A 26,480-nucleotide genomic window follows, 5' to 3' on the forward strand; every position below is an offset into this window, starting at 1 on the left:
TTCGGGGCTCTGGAGTTTACTCAAGATACTTCCTCGTGTAGAAGAAGACGGGAGGATGGCGTCCCATCCTGGACCTATGACGACTGAACAAATTCATCAAGGCACAGAAGTTCCGGATGGTCACCCTCCAACACGTCCTGGGTCAACTGGTGGAGGGCGATTTCCTGTCGTCGTTGGATTTGGAGGATGCCTACTTCCATATTCCCATCCTAAAGGGACACCAAAAGTTTCTCAGGTTCGTGGTCCAAGGGCGTCACTACCAGTTCAGAGCCCTTCCCTTCGGATTGAGGTCAGCACCCAGGGTGTTCACCAAGTGCCTCGCACCGGTGGCGGCGCAGCTGCGCCGAGAGGGGATCCACGTCTACCCCTACCTGGACGACTGGCTCATCCGAGCAAAGACCAAGGAGCTTGCCGTGGAGCACACGGCAAGGACCGTCCAACTACTCACGCACGTGGGATTCTCCTTAAACTACGCCAAGTCCCACCTGGTGCCCGTGCAAGATGCACTGTTTCTGGGAGCGAAGCTCGACAGTGTCGCTTCTAGCCTCTCCGTCGGAGGAAAGGACGAGGGCCATCTTGGGCAAGGTGCAGCGGATGCTGGTTGCGGACGCGGCCAGGGTGAGGTCCATCAAGTCCCTCCTCGGAATGATGTCTTCTTGCCTTTATCTCATCCGCCTGTGCAGGCTCCGGATGCGCCCGTTGCAGGAGTTCCTGGACGCGCGCTGGATCCAGACTACGGGCAGCTTCGAGGAGAGGATCACACTCGACGAGAATTTCCGACGAGCGATCCGGTGGTGGGGCACCCGCGCGTATCTGACGGCTGGCATGGACTCCCAGACCCCCGGCCACCAGGAGACAGTGACCACGGATGCCTCCCTGGAAGGGTGGGGAGCGCACACCGAAAATCTGCACGCGAGAGGCCTTTGGCTTCCGACAGAGAAGTCCCTCCATATCAACGTCCTGGAGCTCCGTGCAGTGTTTTGGGCCCTCAGGTCCTTTCTTCCGTCCCTCAAGGGCAAGGTGGTGAGGATCTTCACCGACAACACCACCACCATGTTCTACATCAGGAAGCAGGGCGGAACCAGGTCCCCAGCCCTGTCCAAGGAGGCACAGGATCTGTGGCATTGGGCCGTCGCCCAAGGGATGTTTCTGGTGCCGTTTCATCTGGCAGGGATAAGAAACACCATCGCCGACTCGCTCAGCAGAGAGCTGCGCTCGTGCCACGAGTGGGAACAATGACAGGATCTAGTGGACCGCCTCTTCCGACGGTGGGGCACAGCCCAGATCGATCTGTTCGCGACGGCGATGAACTCAGAGTGCCGGAGGTTCGCCAGCAGTTTTCCCCAGCCGAGGAGCATGGGCGATGCTTTCTCGTTCCCCTGGGAGGGCCTGTTTCTATACGCGTTCCCTCCATTGCCATTGCTGATCCGGCTCATCAACCAGCTCAAGAGGTCACGGTGCAGGATGATCCTCGTCGCACCTGCGTGGCCGAGGCAGATATGGTTCCCGGACCTTCTGGACTTGTCAGCGTCCCCGTCAATCAAGCTGCCAGTGGACGCGGATCTTCTCTCCAGGGAAGGAGGCGCCATCCTCCATCACGACCCGAAGTCGCTGAACTTGCAGGCCTGGCTCCTGCAGCGTTAGAGTTTGGAGGATACGACCTACCGGCTGACTCCAGAGAGGTTCTTGCAAATGCCAGGGCATCCTCAACTCTTAAATGCTATGGACACAAATGGAAGAGGTTCTCGGTCTGGTGCCACGCACAGAAGATTAACCCTCTACGGATTACGGCTCCCCAGGTACTGCCGTACCTTCTGACGCTGGCCAAGGCTGGACTGGCGCACGCGTCCATCAAGATTCATCTTGCTGCGATCTCCCGATACACCAGAACCACGGGGCGGACGTCTTTGTGGTCTCATCGTCTGGTGAAAGAATTCATGAAGGGACTGTTCAGATCGTTCCCGCCAGTGAAGGCTCCGGCCCCGGCGTGGGAGCACAACGTGGTGCTGTCCAAGCTCATGGGACCTCCGTTCGAGCCTCTGCACTCGGCTCCGTTGAAGTTCTTGTCATGGAAAACAGCATTTCTTGTGGCCATCACCTCCGCACGAAGAGTGGGAGAGATCCAGGCCCTTTCCTGCAAGCCCCCGTACTTGACTTTTCACGACACAAGGGTAGTGCTCTGGACGCACCCCTCCTTCATGCCCAAGGTGCCGTCGGACTTCCACCTCAACGAACCCTTGGTGTTGCCTGTTTTCTTCCCGTTGCCTTCGTCGCCGGCCGAAAGGACTTTGCACTCGCTGGATGTGGCTAGAGCGCTGAAGTTCTACGTGGACCGCACGAAGAGTTTTCGGAAGACGTCACAACTTTTTGTGAACTTTGGACGTGTCAATCAGGGGAAGGCTCTCTCAAAGGCCTCCATTTCCAGATGGCTCTCCGGCTGTATCATGTACTGTCATCGGTTGGCAAACCGACCGCTGCCTGGCCGTCCTAGAGCCCATTCCACCAGAGCGATCACAGCTACCACAGCGTTCCTATCTGGTGTGCCCTTGCTGTACATCTGCAGGGCTGCTACGTGGAGGTCGACGCACACCTTCACGAAATTCTACTGCGTCGATCGGGATTCTAGGGAGGAGTCCAGGGTCGGCCAAGCAGTGCTGCGCAACCTGTTCGCCTAAGGTGAGCCTGGTGAGGAGGTAAGAATTGCTTAATGTTGAGTTTGATGTAATGCTTAATGTTGAGCCTTTGCCGCCTCCCGTGGTTGTGCATGTGTGTACTGCTATGTATTCTTTATTCATGAGCATGTGAATCCATGCCAGACCCCATGCTGGAAAAGGAACAAGTTACTTACCTGTAACTGTTGTTCTCCAGCATGGGTCTGGCATGGATTCACATGCGAACCCTCCCGCCTACCCCTCTGCGGCTCTTCACTTGGTCATACTGCCACTTCACATGCTACCAAAACTGAAGATGGCTGCCAGAGGCGGTGCTTAGGTAGAGGGCAGTCATTGGCTGTGGTCAGTATGATGCAGAGATCAGTGATTGGTTACCACTACGAAAGACAGATCAGAAACAAAACTGATACTGATTTTTTCTTTACCGAGGATTCCCAGCCTGACGGGGAATATTCATGAGCATGTGAATCCATGCCAGACCCATGCTGGAGAACAACAGTTACAGGTAAGTAACTTGTTCCACATCAAACATTTTAGTTCAGACACTTTTCAAATGTTGCTTCCTTCTAGTACCTACTATCATTGGTGGGACACTTCTAAATGTTTGTCTTTATAATTGAGCTGCTATGTGTACATAGAGTATGATATGAATACAGAATGTCCTATTAGTTTCGGTGACGGGCTACAATGGGCCCATTATGAAAATCTGAGTAACCTAATATTTCATAGTCTATTATTGTTTGGGAACATTACACTTATGGCACTTCATACTTGTACTGTATTTTATAATTTGACTGACATTTTAGAAGAATGTACAATCTCTCCAGAAATCCAAACATATTTGGCATAACTTATTTTTGAATATTTATACCACAATGGGAAGCTGATGTAAGGAAGCAATTGGCAAGTTTATTTTGATATCTCAATGTCTTTTAATTTTGTAACCGGCTCACTGTGGGACTCCAAGACAAAGCTTTGGCCCCTCTTGATTGTTATAGCTCAAGGAAAAGAAAAATGTTTTAAAAGGGTAATACATGAAAAAATGGATAAATAAAAGGAATAAATTAGCCCACAAAATGATGAATTTATTTTGTTATTAAGTTTCTATGGTCACACATGACCTTTTATACTAAGTACAACAAACAAAATATAGACAAAATGCATAAAATTACATTTTAGAAAAATTGTCAATGCGACAATTTTAGATTAACTTTGGTCTGGCAAATATGAGAGAGGCTGCTGTTTCTTCTTCGCCGCGCCAGACGGTCTCTTAAGCTCTGTGGATTATCTCTGGCTTCCAGCTCTGCCCATATGAAATCTACTCCCCAGGTAATTCAGGAAGCTTTGTACCAGCCCATCCATCGCAGGTTGCTTTTAGGGTGAAGTGAGACTTATCTAAACCTCACTTCTTCTCTGACAACCAATCCTGTTCTGTTCAGTTATTGGCTTGATCCAAACTCTGACCTTTTCAGCCTGCCGGCTATGTTAATCCGTGTAGTTTAGCATTTCTTTAATGAAAATACAGTGGAAATTAACTGACATGATTGAAAAGCAGAACAGTCTTGATTTGATCCATAAAATGAGCATTATTTATAATGTGATGAGTTGGTGGAAAATCGTGGCAGTATGAAGGAATAAAAAATGCTGTTTAGTCTTTCAGATGCTGAGCAGAACTTGTATTACAACAACAAAATATCATCATAATGAGTTCTGCAAGGCTGATCTTAGATGCAGCTTTTCTTTCAATAAAATCATACATTCGCAGAAGTGATCACATTGTCCATTTGTCATCGGGGACAGTGAAAAATCGGCTTCTTGACCTTTAACTTTGTTTGACCTGGTATCTGGTCTTTCCATTGAAAAGGTTTCCAACGAAACATTTTGCAAGGAAAATTATCCATTGATAAAATATGCATCGAATGCATACACGGGTGGGGTAAAGGGTTAACTTTCGTTGGGGTGGGTTTTTGAGGGTAAAAAACGGAGGGTTGGGGGCACCCCCCCAAAAAAATCCTAAAAAAATGCATTCGATGCTAACATTTAGATGGATAATTTTTGTTTGGAAACCTTTTTCGATGGAAAGACCATAAACCGTTTGACCTCTAAGACTGGCCATTGCACATGTCTGTTAAAGAATATTTATTGAAAACCTAAGGCACCTGCTTGTTACTGAACAATTATTATTGCCATACCCCAGCAACTAGCTCTTAATATCACACCAATAGGAATGCTTCCTTTTAAAAGGCGAGTAAGCAGATTGGTTAAAACGCAGGGTTTGCAATCCACATCCGGGTAGAAGTGTGTAGCTTATTGCACGTATGATAGACCCCCCCCCCCCTCTTGAACCCCTCCTGCTTTCGCTTCATATGTCTGATCTTTTCATCATTTAAGAGACATAGCCCTGGAGGGGAGCACTAGTAATGTTTGACTGGGTGGATTTAGTTTTGCTTCTCGAGGCCCTTCCCTTGTTCATGGGACAAGTTATTGTTTTGAGCATGGAATGATGGGATGCATTTCAGAACCCGAGTTCAGTGCAAAGACTAACCAGCATGGAAGGTCCCACAGTACAACATCCCGTTACCTAGCAAAGCAGTGCCCCTGGATGTTTCCTGAGATGGCAAAAGTGAAGGTGATCACAAGCACACTGGAGTCCATGAGAGTATGAAGATTAACTTAAATAAACATAACTTTGTGTGCAGTCAGTTGGCGTCTAACTAGGAAATTGGCTTACAATGATTTGTTGCAATAAGGAACTCATTCGGCTGCGATGAAATTAAGCTATCACCCTCCATTATGGGTCACGAGACCAGCTGTCTAAATGAAAACCAAATGTTGCATGCCAAGCAAAACCGGGCCCATTTAAGAATCACCCAGTCTTGGTAAAGTAAACTTTTTTTCTTTTTCAATCCAAATGCCATTTAGTAGGTAGTTCAGTCCCAACGACTCTTGTTCACAAATACCTTTTCTTGGAAGAGGTGGACAAACGGGTAAGCTTGTCACTGGCTTTGTTTAGTTAACCTCCGTTGTCAATTGCAACCCATATACAGTATTGGTGTATTTGCAGAAAGGGGCAATGAAGAAGTTGAAACCTCCATTTTTGGATACTGCAGTACTTATGATTGTATGGTGGGGCATGTTGGAATGATCTTACACTAAGCCAGTTCACCACTGGTGTGGTTTCAAAGCAGTCTTGTCTGGGCGTTGGTGTGCTCTGGAAGAACTTTCAATATGTGAGCCAACCAGTCAATCCAAAAGCGAGTGGAGATTCAAAGTGGGAGTTCTATTTTGGAAGTACTAGTGAGGAAGATTTCATGGACTCAGTAATGCAGTGAAGCCACGTGTCTCGGCTGTACCATGAAGGATAGATACACAAGGAGTAGATGGCTAGCATGTGTTATTTGGCTCGAAGTGAGCACTTGGGTCATGTGTGGAAAATGTTAAGGAATTGCTTGTCGGCACAGTAGCAGTGGCCTTGGGCCAGTGTTTTTTTTTTCCAGTTCCCTGCCTCGGCGGGGTGCTAGTCTTGCTAGTTTCCCAGATGCCAAGAGTCGCATAATGACATGGATTCTGGCCAGGTCTTTCATGCCAACACCATGGGAAGGGGTTAAAGGGTGTGGCGTGTGGCATACCCAGATAATTCTCGGTCTTTAGAAATACGCATCTTTTATTTAATGTACGTTTTAGTTCATAGACCTTTTCGTATATATTTATACAAAACATTATACAGCCTGCTACAACATAACCAATATTCCACACACATAAAATAAATATATACATACCTAAAAGAAGAGAATCAAGTTAACTCAAAAAACAAATGCAAGACGGCATCTCTTTCTGCATTCAATTAACGCAGTTCAATGATCTACATCTATTCACCCTAAAATGTTCCTAAAAATAAGATTCATGAACTAAAATTATTCATTACTGTTCCACAACAAAAATCTGCAAAAGTAAGAAAATGTAACTTCTTCCTAGAAGACTCCCCATAGCTATTAATACCATCACTCATTACTCGAAATGTATCTTAATTGCCCACATTTGATACAGAGCAACAAGTGGCCCGTATTGCATTATTTTTGCATCCCACACTTGGTCAACAGTTTTACTAACATTAACAAAGGTATTCAGTGTTTTGAATATTGTTTTGATTGGGCTGTTGGAATACCGGAAGGGATAGTAATTGAAAGGAAATGAACACCGGCCAATCCAGTTAAGGGCTATCTAGTGTGTGTTCTATGGAAACTTTCTGGAATACATGCTTGGTGTGGGTAGCTACACCTACAGACAGAGAAGCAATACACGGAAGGACTTCTTGTGGTGTGAAATGTCTTTTCTGACTTCCTGTATTGCAATATAGTAGCGTTTTAAGTGTGACTATATTCCTCGCTCTGTTTAGCCAGATCTAAAAAGTAAAAATATCACGTTTTTAATTGGGACGGGTTATGGTGAGAAGACCTTTCAACCCCCTCCTCTAGCTGGATATTGGATATCGGCATCCCTTATTGTTAAGCTTGCATACCCAGTTGTAACATCACATTAAGTTAAGCATTGAAAAAGGGGTACAAGTTCTATGTAGTGAACACGCTATATGCTGGCAGTACTGATAATGGATGTATGTTTCTATAACATGCGGGCGGTGGTAGAGTTGGAGCTGCGAATGCAGCTCAGAAGTCCCAAAAAGAACGATTTCTTCTAATGTTTAGATGAAATGTAGTTTTGTATATTCTTAGTAATGTTTGGGGTATACGGTGGATCAGAAAACATATGTATGGGGAAGTCTGGAGATGCTGTATTGGGCTGTAGTATTGGGAAAGCAAGTTGCAATAGGAAGAGCCGACCACGTGTTGAAATCGGTGACAGATGTCCTAACATGTGACTGGCACATTTGTCCCTCTTTTAGACTTCGAGGCACCAGCCATTCGGTAAACCTTAATGTTCTTATAAGGAGTATTGTTGGAGAATTTAGAAGAAGTTTATGGTAGTCTTATTTTGTCCTTTTTTTTAATTAACTTTATTTTTAATGACAATCTGCTTGGATGTGTTTGTGACCTCCATGTGGTCTTTGAACCGAAGATTGCTAGCGTGTGCGCAAGACTAAAGGAAAGATTCTTTGTCTCACCAGGTCACACAGGCCTCAAAGGTACTGGATGAAGTCTCCTTCCCCGATGATGCAGACTCCGACAGCCACGCCGCCAAGCCCAGGTGGCGCGATTTCTCAGACGACGAGGACCTGCTGGCAGATGAAGCCTCTGGAGGTAGGGGGGCTAGGGAAGCGCACATCCCAATGACCAGGAAACACTGTTTAGTAGATTGAGGGATCTGTGCGTACTTGATTTGAGCTGATGGTGTCCTTAATTTCTTACATGCAAATCACTGTTTTTAAACATTTTATTATTTTTTATTTCCATCTTTTAAAGGGACATTCTACTCCCATTGAGTAGAATGTTCTAATACCAATATTGCAAACCCCCTCGGCCTTTAACAAAGGCCAACGGACATTACCACCTGGTAATGGCCCTTGCTTCACTCTGGCCTTTTAACTGAGGCTGAGGGTTGTTTTCACATGGGAATGGTCGTTGCAATTGGGCATGTTGGCTTAATTCGCTCTGTTGAATTCCAAAGAGAGGGTCCATGGCTAATCAAGCTTTCCATTGAGCCCTTATTCTGTACTCCTCTCCAACATGTGCCTCTTCCAATATTCCACTAGCCATCCATCCCTGAGGAGTAGCATGCTAAAGGCCATGTTGGGGATCTTTTGTTTGCCGGCCCTCTGTGTGCCACACCACACCACTAACTTAAGAAGCATGTACGTGAATACAAAGCCTCCCAGTGATACCTTTCAGACCCTCCATCTTATAGCGATTTTGCGATCCCACAAAATTCCGGGAAAATGGCTACTTTGTGCAAAATGCAGTGAAAACGGTTGTTTTGTGAAAAAACAGCATTTAAAAAATTACATCTGCAAAAACTGTTTAAAAAAGAAATACTCAATCCTGGATGCCAGGTTCTCAAAACAGTTTTTTTTTTTTTTTTTTTTTTTTTTTTGTGCAAAAAAAGAAATGCGCTAACACATCTCATCTTTTGCGCCCAAAAAAAGAGCAGCCCAATCCACAAGGGACACCTAAATGGGCACATTTTATATGCGCGCCCATTCAGATGGCCTTTTTCACCTCCTTGAGCAAATCAGGGCGTTTCTGCCAATTTAAAAGTGCATTCCACATTTCCAAGCAAGATAAACTTTTAGATGTGCATAAATTGTAGGCAACCCTACACGCATGGGATGTGGGGGTGCCACTGCATGACAGGGTCTTTCCTGACCCTGTCATGCTTTTCTTTTAAGGTATGAACCGCTGCTGTGTCACTTGCATTTCTGTTTCTCAAACAGGATAACACATTTTTGGGTTGCATTTTACAGTGGCAGGCCCCTGAAGGGCCTGTCCCTGTGAAAGGCGATGGGAGCTTGCAGAACACTGTCAGGAGAGCCCTTATATTCAAGGTACATCCCATTTTGACTGACAAAAATTGATTGAATGGTACAATTTGACCTATTTCGGCCAGGACCATTCAATCGGTTTTTATAAATACCAAACATGTGTTGCGGCGGTGTCACCCTCTCCTCATGTTCAGTATTTTTAGGCTTGGATTGTTGGCGTGTCCCCCGCTTCCTCAAAATTGGAGGCAGGGGACCGACAAAAAATAGAAAATTACTAAAAAGTGACTCTCCGGAGTCGGATCCGACCTGCGTTAGAGAGACAGATCTGACACCGCAGGGTTGCATGGGAAGTGGCAGCGACCAAGCAGCTAAGTAGGGGAGGTGGTGGGGTGGTGGTGAAAGATACATTTTGGGTTGTTTGGCTGAAGTTTAGTTTTAGTTTAGTTTATTTATTTGTATAGCGCAAGCAAACCCTGGGGTAACGAAGTGCAAATCAATTTGCTGTGAAATTGACTACGGTGAATTCCGCCGCAAATAATTACACTTCGGTCAAGCAACCCAGAAGCCTATTCAAGGCAGCTGGCCAGTGCACAATTTGCGCTACAGCTCAAGCCCGTGGAAATGCGCCGGTCTCCTTGGAGAATAAGGTGACCTGATATTTCCAAAAATGGGTTGTGTAAAAATAGCATATCCTCGGCTCTATTTTTAAATGCCCAATTTTTTGAGGATCTGGGTCAAAATCTACATTTTAAATAAATGAAAAAATGGTCACACTATGAGAGGGAAAGGAGAGAGGGAGAGTGATGGGTGAGTTGTGAAGTGATGGGCAAGAAAGCAGAGGGAGAGCAGTGGGTCAGAGGAGGAAGCAGTGCACAAGAGAGCAGAGGAAGCAGTGATAAGGTGGGCCAGAAATCTGAGAGCAAGCAGAGGTACAGAAAGTAGAGGGAGTGTGTGGTCACTGAGCCAGAAAGCGGCAAGGAAGCGGTTGGCCGGAAAGAGGCAGGGAACTGCAGATTGGGAAAATGATGAGGGAAGAGTGCGATAGAATGGGAGAAAGGATGCAAGATGCAGAAGCAGCACAAAAGAATGAAGGACTGTATATTGCGGGAGGAATTGAGTGTGTAAGGTGTGAGTTGGGAGTATGATTTGGAGTGTGGCAGGGGTTGGGGAGTGCAAATTGTGACTTGAGAGTGTGACAGCATGTATTTGTATGACAGAGGTTCAGGAATGCAAGTTGTGATGCAGAGTTGGTGAGAGGTGTGATGTGTGTTGGTGAGAGGTGGGTTGGTGTTTGGGAGATTGGAGAACATAGAAGGGGAATATTTTCAGCATTACAATTGATAATGATCAATTTGGTTAATACTATTAAATAGGCATGCACATTAAACCAAAAATGTAGCCAAATCAAACCCTGTTCTGCCAAGCCAGAGACATCTGGAACTCTTCCTATTAAATTAACACAAAAGATAAATAATAATGATACCCTGGCTCTCTTGTAGCCTTGCCTTGCACTCTGCCTCTTTCCTGCAATGTGGCAATCTTACACCCTTCAGTTAATAAATGTCCCACAAAAATCCTGCAATAAAGGTTTGTGCCGCAAAATGTGCCATTTCATGCCGCAAAATCCTGGAAAGTCTGTCTTATTATCAAGCTGCTTGCATTGCCTAACCGTTTCCTGAGCATTTTCCATTTTGCACAACCTGCAATGTCGCGGCTCAAGTGGAAGTTCTGTCCCTTCACCTGCAGGCATGGTAGGAGGTTAAATTAAATTTCATTAAATAAGTTTGCATTTCTCCCATTATATATGTTATATCTACTATGTCCCGATTTAGCAGATATTGCTTCAATATTGATAGATTATGACAGTAGTCCAAGACGTTGGTTTTTGATTGTAGTTGCTTACATAATATAATGGTTTCCTCTTCCCAATTAGCAAACCAGTCAGTGGCTTCCAAAAATGTGTTGCACTTGGCGACAATGTTTTTATAGCCCATTTTCCATTTTACCTCCCTAATAAATCATTAATAGGGATTTGATGCTCCTTTAATTCTTTGATAGAGGGCGCAGCTTCTTAATTTCCACATTGTAAATAACGAAGGAAGACCAAGCTCCCGCCGCATTGTGCTCACTGGGACGGTGTTGGAACTCTCCTATTCTTTTAGAATAACACCCCCCCCCTCCCAAGCCTGTTAGTTTCACTGGGTCAAGATGATCAGATGCTTCGGCACCATACATTAGTCTGTACAACGCATTGTTTGTATACCAAGACAAGACCCTTGATAGTAAAGCCCACCTTCGTGTTTACGAAATTTCCCATGGCACCCAACTTTCTCAGGGTCTTTAGTTTTAGATGTTCCTACGAATCCGCATCAGATGTTTTTGTTAATTTGTAGACTCCAATGTACATATATTTTGGTACCTTTTTAATTTTGTTAATAAGAATTTCACTTTTGACCTTTTTTTATTGTAGTCCCAAAAAAACATGGTTTCTTAAATTTATAGGTAGATCATTGAGCCTAGTGTGTTCGCTGAATACCGTGCGAGATCACTGCAAGCCCAACCAAGTGTGGTGGAGGATAATAACATCATCTGCATATGACATCATGTTAGGGGGTTGCTATCCTATGTAAAGGCTGAACAGCATTGGAGCCAACAAACATCTTTGCTTCAACCCAACATTCGTGTTCACAAGGCTGGTGAAGTATATCACTGACCAACTTTACCCTGATCTACGTGTCTGAGTGCAGCTGGATCAATATATTCAATAGCCCTGCATCGACTCCCCAATTTCTCAATTTCTTCTAGACGATAGCTCTGACGCCATGGAAAGCTCTGCTGAAGTCTGTGAACCTCACATAACTTGGCAGGCCTAGTCCAGCGTTTGCTCGTTTTAAGGTTCTTAGTATCAGTATATTATGGACTGTGGAGCAATATTTTCTAACGCCTGTTTAGCACGCGTCCAGCAGGTTTCTCCTATTAGTCCACGTGCTCAGATCTTTTAGTAAAATGGAGGCAAAAACCTTGCTACTCACAGAGGTAGGAGTCTGTAATTATTAGTATTCTGCCTGCCACTGGCTTTATATTCCGGAATTAATTGGGTATATTGCCATGAGCTGGGGATCCTATGATGTTAACACCTGGCCCAAAAGGTGGGATTTTCCGTCAAAATCTATAGAAGGCCGGCCATCTTGGCAGGGTTCCCCTGCATTTTGTTTAATGCTTCAATCATTTTCTCTTTCATCAGTGTCATATTTACTTGTATTGTAGTAATCTCCAGATAGGTTTGGACTCCCTGTCTTTTTTAAGGCTAGTCTATTGTATATGTGCCATGCATTGTTTCGCAGTTATAACATTAATTAATGCCTTAGCAGTCACCCGTATTCTCATTTACCAGTCTCCAGAATTGTCTTTTGTTGCTAACACTTGTAATGAAACTTGCTACTTCTTGGTTTTAATCTGGGTGGGGAGGGTGGATTTGTGCATTTTTCGCCCATTATTCTACTTGCGCTTCAGATGTTTTATACTCCTACTTTTCTATTGGTGTAGTAAACATTAGATCTGCTTATCAGAGAAGTACCCGACCTAAGGGATCTTTTCCTCCCGGCTATCAGTAAGTTATAAGTCTCTGTGATTCGGGGACCTTCGTTATTGATGCTCTTTTCGTGTCCCATGCGTCTTCGCGAACCATCCTTCCATTTCGTACGGGTTTGTTTCCCTTACACCATGCCTTTCCCAGATCGGCTCTAAATTCCGATTCATGGCCCTTATTATTCCCTTTGTCCACTGAATATGGTTAACCTGTCTATTTAATGGTGACAACTCCTAATAGTTTAATTGCAGTCTTGTGTGATATTCTTAACCTTATACCTAGAATAGCGTGATAACTCGCTTCCGAGCCACAAATGGACATATCGTGTGCCCAATCCCAGCTCTTACCATTGATGGAAAAAGTCTGGTATGGAAAGTCCTTGCCCAAAGTGCCATGTTGCATTGCCACCTGTAGGACCAGGGGCTCTTCTGTTCACCATTATCATATTATGCAACTCCATGAAGTGAAGCCATATCCTCCCTAGCCCATTACCTTTCGTGCATTGCAAATTGGCCGCAGGGATGTACATATTTTTCGTTATCATAAGGTTCCTCACTATGGTCATTAAAGCACCCCCATATCCCTTTATAACAATAGATATTCGGGCTTCCTATGGCATTGTCCATCAAGATTTCTTCTGCTAAATCAAGGGTTTCTGGAAGCAAGGCCACACCGTGAGGGCTATAGATGTTAATTATAAGCAATTGTAAGAATTTGGCTTGACTGTTACAGCCACTAAATAAGGGGAGCTTTTGGAACCCTCCACCTCCTAGTATTTTAGTTTTTACTGATAGCAATTATCAGACCACCCACAGGGCGACCCAGATTACTTTTAAAGGCATACTTTGATCAAATACTAAAGCCGTCCAAGTGGAACCTGCTTCAAATCCACATTTTTTGGAATTGTCTAAATCCTCTTGTATTCCATGTGAGGATTTGAATGTAACTCCTGTGTTGTGGCTTTAGTATAGCTGGTAACTGTGCCCACTCTGTAGGTTTAGGTGCAGCGACTATGTGTTTCATGAGTCCGTTTCAATCTTTCTTCCATCCTTCGTGCAGATAATTTTTGATATCGTCGATCCACAGAATTATTCATTTTAGTTTGTTCTTCAGCCATGATGATGTAGCTCATTTTCAACAAAGATACAAGGTGTATTAATATACGTGCTACAATTTGCTGTGATCTACAGTGCACTTTAGTGATTATAGGAAATTGTGTTGTACACTGTTCCACGTATTTAAACTCACTAGAGTTAAGGGCTCTAAGCTAAGGAATATTCTCAAGGAAGGATAGCAACTTTGCTCTGTTAAACTGCTGCACCTCCTTAGTCTTAAATAGTTCCTGTATTGTAAAGCAATCGGCATTAATTGCACAAGTGGTATGATCCGTCCGTGCCTTGCAGTTGCTACGACAATTACATTTTGGTCCTTACCAACGGTGTGGCATTCTGCTACTAATTCTTCCAACTCCTTCAGCGGTGCTCTGAATGTCCAGCTCCGGATCCGTGTTTAACGGTTGAGTACCCTTATGCAGAGGGCCATCATTGTGCTCCAGTACAGTGGCTTCCTTCATAGGCCCTCAACATTATTATGTTTTATTATCCAGTTGTCTAGGTTACAGCTCTTCTGTTTGTTCTTTCTCTTGTTTCTTTTCTGTGCTTTTTCTTTTTTTGCTAGGTGAGCTAGCTTCATCTTCTTGGTGCAATATATCTCACTTATATGCATGTTGATGCTTGTTTAGTCGTTTTCTCAATTTTTTTAAATCTGCTTTGTACTTTTTTCCTGGGTAATCCAGAATTTGCCAGATAACGGGCCTTGCCAGGCTCAACATCGGCTAGCATAGGACTAGTTGGTATTCCAGTGCATGAGGTATCCACTCCCTCCCCGTTAGAGTAGCCTTTTAACAAAACTTCCTCAGGGCCATCGGAGTTCACTGCCCCGTCCCTCAAGCGTTATAAACCCCACCCTGGCCTTCGGACCTCCTTGCTGCTCATTTGCATTCTGAATACGAGTGGGCGCTCTTTGCATCAGGGAATTAATGTCATGCAAAAGTCCTGCGATCTTCCCTATTATGGCGAAGAGATCCCACTGGATGCTTAGCGTTCCAAGGCAACTCTTTACCATGGTTTTATCAAGGGAGTGATTGAGTCCTGATATTTTCTGGATCCATTGTTTCCCACATTCAGAGTAGATGTTTGTAGACTGGACATCTGTTTTATCGAAGCTTTCATATAAGCGGTTGTGGATATGGTCGGCACTCTGGTTACTCGTCTCAGCTTCTCCCATAACAGGGGCCAATGCAGAGCGGCACATGGGGAGTGTTGGATTGTTCCACTGTTCTTGCTCCGTTGGCTTCCCTTTGCACTGTAGCAAAGGTCAAGTGGCTAATCATTGTCAACCATAGCTCCGGTGGAAGGCTTAGTCTGAATCACAGGTGATTTAATCATATATAACACCACTGTTCATTTCTTCCACCATTTTTAGATGTTGGTTCAAAAAAGGTTGTGATTTTAGCCACTGTGTTAGCAGCTTGGAGCTTACTTTTTTTTAGTTCTTTACTGTTTGGCCACTTTTTAAATGATTTTGCTTGGAATTTTTTGCCACTGCCTTTTTATTTCACAAGTTGTACGCCATTTCTGTTTGAGTCCAATATGGACGTAGTGTTGCTCAAAACGTATCACAAAGGGTCAGTTTACTGCATAACTCCAGGTGTGTGGCTCCTTATTCCAACGTTAAACTTGGTTGGTTGTCCAAAATAATGTACCGACTCCTTGGTCTCCGTCCACGCCCACAGACTACCAGACTGCACTGGCACGTCTCCCCACTTTGCTGCACATGTGCTACACGCGGCGCCTCTGTTATAGGAAGGCTGCAGACCGCCAGGCTGAGCAATGAGTCTGGCAGACCAAAGCAATCCACCACAGTTACACGGGTCACAGGAACATTCAACTGCCGGACTGCACTGACACTTGTCTTCACTTCGTGGCACACGCCTGGCTGGATTATTCATGAGCACAAAGACATTGTGACAAAAATTTGACAGAATTGTTGACTTCATCCGGGGAGGATTCAATGGAGTACGGTTTCAGATTGCAGAGTATGGGAGCAGTGGCCCTTGTACCACTGTTGCCATGTGGAGACGAAGCTGTTCATGAGCCCCAATAATTGCTTTGGCCAACACTATGCAAGACGAGCCGAGTTGGATGCATTAGCACCCGGAGTAGACCATTTGAGTTCTTGGCAGCTGATCAGGGTCCTTTGCTTATAGTGCATTATTGTTGAGCATTCCAAGGATTTCAATGGCCGTCTTGACCTTTCTGGGTGCATGCTGGCTCCTCTTCTGCTGCACTTTTTGCCATATGTTACACAACTGGTCTCCCACCCCAGTCCATCTTTTGCTTCCATGCTCTTTTTCTTCACTGGTACTGTGGTGACTTAGTTGGCTCGTTTTTTTTTCCCAGCTTCTTTAGCTCTTGGCCTTGATGAATAGTGAAAGTGGATGGCTAGTGCCCTCCATGGCCTCATCTTCTAATTTCCTGTTGGCCTTTTTACTTTTGTTTCCCTTTTTTGTTTCATCCCTCGTTTGTCCTTTATGAACCAAAGATTTTCGTTTCAGTAAGTGATGTAGAATGTGTGTGTTTGTTTATTTGTTAATAGCGCACAGACCCAGAGGTATCGCAGCGCTAGGGTGGTTACATCATAGTAAATGCATTGTGACTTTGGGTTACAGTGTGGTCACAGTCAGACAATTCGTTACCGACATAGCGCAGCGAGGTTGCATTCAAACTCAGAAGTTATAGCTGACAGCAGGGTTGGACTGGGACAAGAAATAGGCCCGGTCACCCAAAAGAAAGTGGCCCACCCCTCACCTCACGACCCTTAACCTTTGATGACATTACCGGAAGCAATGTGATTTGACCCCACCCCAAAGTGGCATCCGGGAAGCGATGAAACACTAACACAAACTTTCACCCCTTGACAAAACAGGACATGGCATCAAATAGCATTGTTCCTAAGTACACTAAATTACTGTGAATCCAAGCAGACGTCCAAGGCCAAATGATAATGTTATTGTATAGCACTTACGTTTAAGCTTTTTTTTGTTTCTAGAACAAATTTGCATAAAATATCACCCTATCTTTGTTGGTACTCATTTATCGACCTAAGAAGGATGAAAGGCATGGCCAGAAACTGTTTACGTTCTTACTGCAGGCAAGACCAGCTATATCCTTACTCAATACAAAACCTTCTCTCGATGCGAACCGGCTCTGTGGAAGCCTAAGCATTGCAAGCTGCCATTCCCGGATTCAGGACCTTGCTGTCCATATAGAACCTTCTGGATCTGTAGACCCTACAAAGCAAAACACATCACAGAATATCTCCAAGAGTGGCCGATTTTGTTTTGAGACCTATTTTGTTTACTGTTTCCAAGATCTAATAAGGATAGTGTTTATTTTTTTTAATATCAACTCCATCCCATCCCCAATGTGGTTGGCAGAATAATTCTCTCCTCCCCTCACTCGACCCTTTGAGCCTGGGAAGTTCTTAATGTATCAGTGGTTACTGTGGTTACGATGGCAACAGCAACTGCACCTTTCAACTCTGGTGGATAAGGAAGGGTATAACGGCAAGTGTTGGTGACCAGGCTTTATACACTGTTGGTATACGGTGCTGGCAGCAACGTAGGACACACACATTAACTATTGGTGTTTGAACATTTACTTTCTTCTACATGTTGGAAATTGGTTCCTTGTTTTTATACCTGTGTGTGAGAGAAATAACTCCAGAAATGCTTAGCAAGCTGTGCTACAGTAAATATGGATCGCTGTTGGTTTTGTTTACAATTAGATCTGCTGATCAGTAACACTGAAAGCTGTTTTTGGTGTTTGTGTAAAGGGTCCATAGTTGCTGCCTCTACTAGATCTTGGGTTGGAGTCTGCCTGCTCTTCCTTCCAAATGTCTTTCCCTTTATGATCACTAAATCTCTTTGATTTACATTTCAGATGACAATGGCAGTGCAGAAATTGGAAGTGGTACGCCGCTGCCTGACACACAAACCACAGCGGCCCCACCCGCCACAAAATTGATGTCCACAGGTATGTCATCTGTCTTTTCCTCAAAGAGTGAAGCGCTGTTTTATCATGCCTGTACGTTTTTACCAGCTCCAAAAAACACAAAACTATCCTGCCCTCTATAGAGGGTGCTTTATTCACTCTTCCAGAGAAAAATTGACCCTTGGTTACACCCCCCTTTCCAGGGGACACATCACCCCCACTTCTCACCGGTGGAGACACCATCTCCAATGCCCTCTAGTCTCTTGGAGTCTCCTTCTCTTCTGCCTCCATTTCTCTGGAGAGGAAACATCCATGCAAAAAGGATACATTTTCTACGATGCACGCAATTGCCTACTTTTTTCACAGTACTAGAAACGCCATCTGCACTGCCTTCTCCTGTATGTCAAGCACACCAGCCTTCCAATTTCCCGGCGCCGGGGAAAACCTCCCCTTGGGCTTCAGCCTTTCTCCCGGGGGCAAGCCATCTACCTTTTGAGGAAAATGAAGATTTCTCCTTACCCCCACTTCAGAGGCGTCATGCTACCTGATGACACACATGGAGACACCATCTTAAGGCACACTCCCCCTTTAGAGTGACGCCATCTTCTTAGCATCCCCTCAATGAAGAAGAGACACCATCTCCCTGCATCTGAACTCCCCTCACCTCATTACATTGAAAGACAATATCATTTCTTCTGCCCTTTCCCAGAAGATACCCCACCCCTGACATGTTTACCTTGTTATTTTCAAAGAGGTGGCAATTTCATGTAATCCTGGTTATCCTCCGTGCTGGTCCATGAAGAGGGTTCTCTGTGTACAATGGAAATCCTCTGCTGTGGCTGCTTGCACAGAAAGCGAGTATCACTGGTACATGCCGCTTCATAGAATGTCTGAAGCTCTTTCCATATAGAAAGTATTGTGTGGGTAAACGCGCATTCTGTACCACGCACAGTACCTCCTCCGTTCCCAGGGCAGTAAATATAATATAAGCGTCTAGACTTCTGAGTGGATTGTACTCGAAGATGGGTGTGATCGTATAACATGTTACGGATGCCAACTTACTCTAAACATGGCCAAATGCATACTTTCAGAGGCCGCTCCTTCATAATTGGCGACCAGGTGCCTACCCGTACATCGCCCTTTATGGGCGAGCCAAAGCTCGCCCAGGGAAGGTGCTCCTGGGCTGGCTTTAACTGTCAAAGGGGAATGTGGTTTCCCTTCCACAGTTTATGTTCCCAATGGGCCATGCAAGGACAGGGACTTTTTCTTCGCCAGCCTTGCACATAAAATTGGGGGTGCAGGATGGGGCACTGTAGGTCTAAATTTGCCTAGGGGACACTCGCATGCCCGACTGCACCTTTAGGCCTCCCTGGGTGGTGTTTGGGAGACACTGCAGCTCCCCTGTGGGTGCTGTCTGGGACCAGAGATGTCCCTCTGCTAGAGGCTAGCTAGAGGGCCTCTGTGGCATTCTGCATTGGGAGCAGGGCAATGGCTAAGGAGATTTCTTTTTTTTTTCTTAACATTTGTTTAATGCGTGCATGCAAGTGTGCACGAGGGAACGTGCGTGTGTATGGATAAATGAAGGGATGTGTGAATGTTTGAATGAGAGTAATGGATGGATAAACGTGAATGAATGCTTGTGTCGGCACGGGAAAGGGATGGGTGCGGTGCGGGGAGTGGGGGTGAGGCTGTAATGTCTTGTCCTGGAGTACCCCACACACCTGCCAGGAGATTGCATGTTTTTATGGTCATCCAGTGGAAGTATGACATGATTCCGGTGTGCTTGGCTCTTGATCTCCATTTTGTTTTTACATGGCTACACTGGCCTTAGTTGTACGGCCAGTGGGATGTATTTCTTTTTTTAAAACTGGGCCGCACCAATCTAGGCCAGTCTTGCCAAGGAAACGCTAGGCCGAGAGGATCCGAATCCAGAGTTGGGGATGCAAATTGGAAAATAAACCTTGTGTGTTTACAAGGGTTTTTATCTGTAAGTGGGAGTGTGAAAGAGTGTTTATGTTTTGGTGCATGTGCTTGTGAAGGAGTGTGAATACCTTATAGGTTCGAGGGTGAATGTATGTGAATGAAGAATGAATGCTGGCGTGTGTGACATACAAATAATGAATGATGGCGTGTGTGTGTGTGTGCGTACTAGGCAGCAGGCTTCCTATTTGGAGGAGGGTAGGACGGAATGTCAGGCGGAGGACGTTTTTATTATTGATGAGCTGAATATTTGTCCAAACTGGACACACAAAGTTGGTGTGTCCAGTTCCATCCCACCTCCCTCCACCTTTAACTCCCTAAATGTGTGTTGGTTACCTGGGAGTTGATCATTCCGAGGAGTTACAGGGCCCCCCTAGTGTGGATTGCATGCCAACAGAGGAAGAGACAATCTGCCAGAAAGCCAGAGACCCCTGCGTGCATCAACACGCAGCAGAGGGAGACTCTCGTGCACAGGAGGAGCCGACCGCCACGCAGTCGTCATGACTGGTAGAGACCCAAGGTAGCCCGCGAAGCGCTGCTGCATAAACAATGGTGGGAGCCCCGTATGGCCAGGGACTGTAGAAGAACGAAATAGAGGAAACTGGGCCCATCCATGAGGCCACGCGAGCCTCAGACCGCGCAGCCCAGAACTAAGCCAATTATGTGGACCCGCATGGGCCAGAGATGCCCCCTACAGTCTAGAGCAGCGCTGCGATAGAAAAGGTACACGGCAGCATCTGAGAAGTAGCTGGAGGCTGGTGAGGCCGGAACAGACCCATACTGGGCTGAGTGTGAATACCTCAGGAGGGAGTTGAGAAAAGCCTTGAAGCACACCAGGATGAGCAGCCCCTCAGCCCACCTGGAGAGAACGAACAAAATACCTCTGGAGGGTGTGACGGAAGCAACCAATCAAACCGGGCTAAAGAAGCCTAAGCAGGGTTGAGAAGCTGAATACCCTGCCTGGTGGTGATGAAAGCAACTACACAAGCAGTGATGAGCAGGCCCAAAAGTAATACTGGGTAGAGAATACCCCAAAGGAGGGGGGATAGACTAGCAACAAACCAAGCAAGGTTAAGCATGCTGGGTTTAAAATACCCCAGGAGGCGGTGAGAAAAAGTGCTGAGCAGGCCCATACCTAACATGGGCCGAACTATCAGAATACCCCAGGAGGGTGCGAGTAAAGCATTAACCAGTGAATGCCTGAGCAGGCTCGTAGCACACCCAGACTGAGAACTGCTACCCTGCAAGGGTGCGGAAGAAAAGAGAAACCCATCAGAGGGGATTAAAATTGGAGCCTACCTGAGGCCAAGTTTGTGAATAAACCAGAAAGAACCATGGGTGAACGTTGTTGTTTTTGTAAGTACCGGCCTGTCCAGGCCAAGAGAACTCTTCCCAGGAGAAGGGATTAACCAGACTATGCAGATTACCTGACGATTCCACTATTTCAAGAGGGGGAACCTTTTAAAGTCATTTTGTGTTCCTTTGTTGAACATTCTATGAAACCAGGAACCAGAAGAGACTGGGGATTCTTTGGGTGGGGAGTGGGAGTTTGGTAGGAAACCAACCACCACAAAAGGGGAGTAACCCAAGCTGAAGTTTCTACTTTCTCTCTTTTTCTCCGTCTCCCTCCCAACCCCCCACCCTTAGTTTTTCTTTAATAAATATTTGTACCAAACATCTCCTCTTGTCTATCTCCTATTTCTGACTTGCAACACATGAAATATGTTATACTGGGCAATAAAGGAAGCTTATTGAGAATTATTGCTTGCACAGACCTACATTGGTGGGTCCAGTCGAGACATGTTGCTTTACTGTGGCATGACATTTTTTACTGGACATCAAAGGTCAAGGCAGCATAAATGCACTTCCTACGAGATTCTGGCCCACAATGGAACTCTAATTATGCTGCATTCACCATTGGCCCTGTCTGGGCATACTTCTTTACGGAGGTAGGGCATTTTTTTTTTTCTGGGCATCAAAGATGACGGCAGCATAATGGGAGTTCCTACTTGGTAAGTCCACATTGGTGGGTCCAGTTTAGACATATTTCCTTACTATGTCCGTGCATTTGGTACTGGTAAAGCCAACAGGAGTATGTACTTGTATGGTAGTACTGGCACGTGTTGGTACAGCCTCCCTGGACATGCATTAGCACAGACAACAAAAATACTTTTTATGCTCTTAACGTGTGCAAAGGCACCATGAAAATGCTCCTGTGCAATGATGATGACTTGTATCTATTGGGTATTTCCATATTTCACTACAAAACCCATTGAAAACTGGCATTTCACCAAGTTTTTCACAGACACAATTTTAAATTATTTTCTCACGTGGCGGGATGGGGTGGGGGAACCCATTCCCACCCCTTCGCCCCAGTCCCACTCCCCGATTCCCCTTGCTTTCTTTGAGCTCCCCAATTCCCCTTGCTTTCTTTGAGCTCCCGTACCGCGCTCGGTTGCTCTGCATATTCAGAGGGGAGAGGGTAACATTCACCCCCCCCCCCCCCCCCCAATTAAATGAATCAGCAGCCGTCCCTGCTTACTCTCGAAGCCTGCATTGAGCACTCCATTGGTTTTTCTAATGTGGGAGCGGGGCCTTCATGGCAAACCTACTGCTAAGGTTTGCTAAACTGTCTTTCGTTTTGTTGGTTAAACTGCAATTAGCAGATGATTGATGTGTATGGAATCCAAGCCGTGCTGGCCGCATGTGTTGACTCTTCGAACTGATTGCCTTTCCAGCCCTTGCATCTGGATCCCATTCTGGTGCCCGGCGGGCATCTGCAGAAGTCTGGCATGGCAGCGCCAATGCGAAATAGTATTTTTTTTTTTTTATTGAGCAATTTTTGCCTTCTATAACATTCTACAGATACTGTATACACTTTGCACAGTTCCATGAATCAGGGTTTGTGGTGGCAGTAAAAAGTCACTTTTCCGCAGTGTAAAGTAACTTTGAACCGTGCAAATAATTCCCTGAATTGTGCCCTAAATGTACGTGAAAGACATGCATACTAGGTTGGAATGATGCTTTTGTGCCTTGTTTGAAACCTCTTCGGCTACGTGTAGACATTAGATTTGCAATAGTTACAGCCCTTTATTTTTGTATTATAATTTGGTCATTGCCCAGAAGCTGCAGATGCGTTTGGATTTCCGTAACTTTGTTGCTAGAAGGAACACATTTTTTTGTGTATTCTTTATTGTTATAGTCTTGTGGCTTGTAATCAAACTTTTCACAGTCAGACACAGAAACAAAAAAAAAAATACAGCACACAGTTTTCAATAGAGTACACATGCTAAAACCTCTTACAAATCCACTTGATCCAGCAGGATCATTTTCCAAATGATTTTGTGCAAATGGTAAACAATTGTGCCTGGAATATACACACCTTTTTTTAAAAAAAAAATATCAATGGAAATATATTTGATTAAAAAAATCTCTTAACGGCTATCGGTAAAGATGCGTTCATTCCTTCGATGCATCGTAAATGCAAAAGTTTTGACACCTAGTTGGTGATTGTTCCAGAGGTTGCACAAGGATGGCTTCAAGGAACATTTTAATGCGGGCATGAGGGGGAGGGGGTGAGCACCCACCAGGAGCTCAAGCCTTCTGCTGCAGTCGGAGGCCTGAAAAGACATTCTTGTTGAGAAAGTTTGTCGAGGGCCTTTCTCATGAAATAGCCAAGGGTCTTGTGCCTCTGTTAATGACCCCCTCGCCCCCCTGCTTGTGACCCGATATCATTCTCCAGGTAATGCATACTGGGCCCACTTCCATGAAGGCCTTGGACTGGGCAGCAGCGGGAGAAGGCCATCACGTGCCGGAAAATAAATGCTGTATACAGAGTCCATCTCTGTGAACTCGGGGTGCATTTTTACATGGGTATTTTATCACCAATATTTGGTCTAGAGCATTGGACCAATACGTTTTTTAAATTTGCGTCCTTGCAGGTTGACTGCGGAATTGTGTGTAAACAGCAGATGCGTTGCTAGGGAGTGGCTGAGGGGGCTATAGCCCCGGGTCTCTTGGTTGTAGCCCTGGATAGAAGCTCAGGTTCTACAGTCAAAAGGCTAGCTCACCCCGAGTCCTGAGAGTTCCAACATTAGCAAAGCACCTGATCTTTTCCAGGCCTAACAATGCCCCTGGTAAACAGTAAAGCCTGTTCGTGTTGATTTCATTGAGACCCCTTTGAGTTGGTTTATCCTTCTCTCCTGCCAATAGCATGGTGAAAGGACTCTAGTAGCCCCCACCCCGGGTTGTAGTCCTGCGTCTGCTGAGGTCCATTGTCCCAGTGGAGGAGGCACCAGCAGTGGTCGTTGGTGGGGAGATGGGTTCATGCCCCATCCAGGGAAGGAATTGGGCCGCACCAAGAAAGAACTGTGCGCCAGGAAGGACTTGTCTGCTGGAACGCAGTTCAGTGGAGACCGGACACCCAATTGGCTGTCGGTTACATTGCCAAAATGCACTTTGTATGCAAAGCAGCCGGCATCCGAAATTCAGGGCTCAGCCGTATTGTTCGCCACCTGGCCCTGTCCCTCAATCCCACCCACACCACTCTGGCGATCCGCTGTGCCCCCAGCCTAGGGTGACCAGATTTTAAAACCGCGACAGGGCAACCAACATAAAAGTAGGACTAACTCTTGATAGTCGCTGTCAAGGCCCTGCACTTCAGTAGCGTTTGGAGCAGAAGGGGGTTTAAATGTTACTGTTCAAAGAAACGCATATTATAATTAATTCATCACAAACAAAACACTATCTGAAGTTGTAAAAGGCAGCATTTCTTCTGTGCGAGATTGTGCATTCCTGCCTGCCAGCCATGAAGACCGACTACCAGAAACAGGGACCTCTGCAGTTTCCAATGGGAACATAACCTTGAGGGAGGGGGACAGAGCACCAAAAACCGGGACAGACCTGCCAAAACTGGGACGTCTGGTCACCCTCCCCCAGCGTCACCCCCAGCAGCCAAGTGAGGTGCAGGGTTGAGGGGGGGGGAGCTTCAGAGTGAGAGTTCCCCAGTAAATGTCAATTTCCAGCGCTGGCTCAGTCCTGGAGTTATGTGGTGTGGAATCAAGGCCTCCTTTCTTTAGTTGGCTGGGATAGTCTCGGGAGGATAGCTCAGGGGCAACGTGCTCGCCTTGGAAACAAGACGACATGAAACACCACAGGTTCGATTCCCCCGGGTCCGTGCTTCGAAACCTCTGGGTATTAAGCATGTTGCTTCGCAACCTCTGGGTATTAAGCATGTTATAAAAAACGTATCAGATCAGATCATGTTAGCTGAGAGAAGCTTGCTGTTTCGGTTTTCGCATTGTTTTACACCCTCTTGGTTTAAACAGCTGTTTGATGTTGGCTGGACACTGACAGGCGCAGCATTTACTCTATTTTAGTAGATGTCGCGGCGTGTTTTTGTTGAAGACCAAAAGGACACGAACATAACTCTTAGAAAGCCTAAAAGAAGTCCAGGGGCAGGAGCCTGAAAGGTTTCCGCAGGGCGGCGAGGCAGGTATAGAGTCATCACTATCGCTATGGGGGGGTGGTGTCCTGTTTTGTGCAGCGTTGGGGACGAGGAAAAGATCCAAACTAATAACGATGGTAATTGGTTGAAAATGTCTGGTAAAGCATGGCCCCTGACCTGCCAGGCGGCGAGTGGCACTGCCGGGTGAAATGGAACCTCACAGAGGAGGCCTGCTATATAAAGAACGCGCCTGGCGGGGCGGGGCGGGGCTGGGCTGCCTCTCCTTCCTCTGTGTAATTTTGGTTTGCGGACGCTGTGTTGTGCCAGAGATCAGAAGGGCGTCACTGTTTCGCCTACTCGGTTGTGTCCCTCAGGCGTTATGTTGTGTGGTTTGCCTTTTCATTGTGAGGCTTGTCACATTTCCTGAACTCGACGCCGTAGGAAGCCCACGCGAGACCCCCTTCTAATCTCAAAGGTGGTAGCCTTTCTGCCCCCAACAGCAGAGAACTCTACATTGATACAGCCACGAATAATGTGCCAGCGAATGCTAAGGCTTATTAATTTTTTTTTTTTAAAAAAGATTGATTTAGAAAGACTTCTCGTAGACCGCCGCAAGCGCTCCGGGAGAGGGGAAGTCCTAGGAAGGTTTATTTATTTCGGTGTGAGTCTCAGTCTAAGGGAGGAAAGGAGGCGGCAGGGTAGCGGATGAACGTGAGTGTCTAGGTATCTGTGGTGGGGGGGGGGGGGGGGGGTTGCAGGGAATGCTTTCGGTGAGGAAGGGAGGCAGCTGGGAAAGAAAGTGAGGTTTGGGGGCTAGGGGGTGAAACCGCAAGCACGGTTGAGGGGGCAGGGGCGCGGGATTGTCTTCCCAGGGAGTTGTATAAACACGTGTTTGGGGGCCCTGAATTGCTGGCGGTAGGCAGGGCAATGTAAACCAGAGATAAACAGAAAAAAACTACAACCAGTGGGTAAAAATGTACAATTGATCGTTAATTTGACCAGATTCAATCAAATATTAGGGCATTTTCGTTCAGTTAGGCAACCCAACATTGTGTCTCAAAAGCACCCCATTACACCATATATGAAATGTTTAGACGTGTTTATTAGTTGAAAAACTGTTATTTCATTTAACCTTGTTCAGAGAAAATAGATATTGAAATTAAAACATGTAGCTACAAAATGGTGAAAAAGAAAAGGGGAGAAAGAAAGACACCCAAGAAGGGGGTGATAAAGGGAAAGACTTGGTTGCGTTAGCGAGGGAATGCTTGAAGGAAAGTAACAGATCCTAAGAGACTGATGAATAGAT

General features: G+C 45.7%; 1 protein-coding gene across 7 annotated transcripts in view; it reads left to right on the forward strand.

Annotated features, from left to right (window-relative positions):
• HSPG2 (heparan sulfate proteoglycan 2) overlaps positions 1-26,480 on the forward strand; it is a 1,237,996-nt gene that overhangs the window by 202,490 nt on the left and 1,009,026 nt on the right. For all 7 annotated transcript variants that reach the window (XM_069610942.1, XM_069610946.1, XM_069610944.1 and 4 more), the window contains exons 2-3: positions 7,795-7,927; positions 17,698-17,790. In XM_069610942.1, coding sequence (XP_069467043.1) covers positions 7,795-7,927; positions 17,698-17,790 — 226 coding nt within the window. The remainder of the gene's footprint in view (positions 1-7,794; positions 7,928-17,697; positions 17,791-26,480) is intronic.

The sequence above is a fragment of the Ambystoma mexicanum genome, chromosome 8, assembly GCF_040938575.1.
Source record: "Ambystoma mexicanum isolate Mex_15411 chromosome 8, UKY_AmexF1_1, whole genome shotgun sequence".
NCBI classification, from domain to species: Eukaryota; Metazoa; Chordata; class Amphibia; order Caudata; family Ambystomatidae; genus Ambystoma; species Ambystoma mexicanum.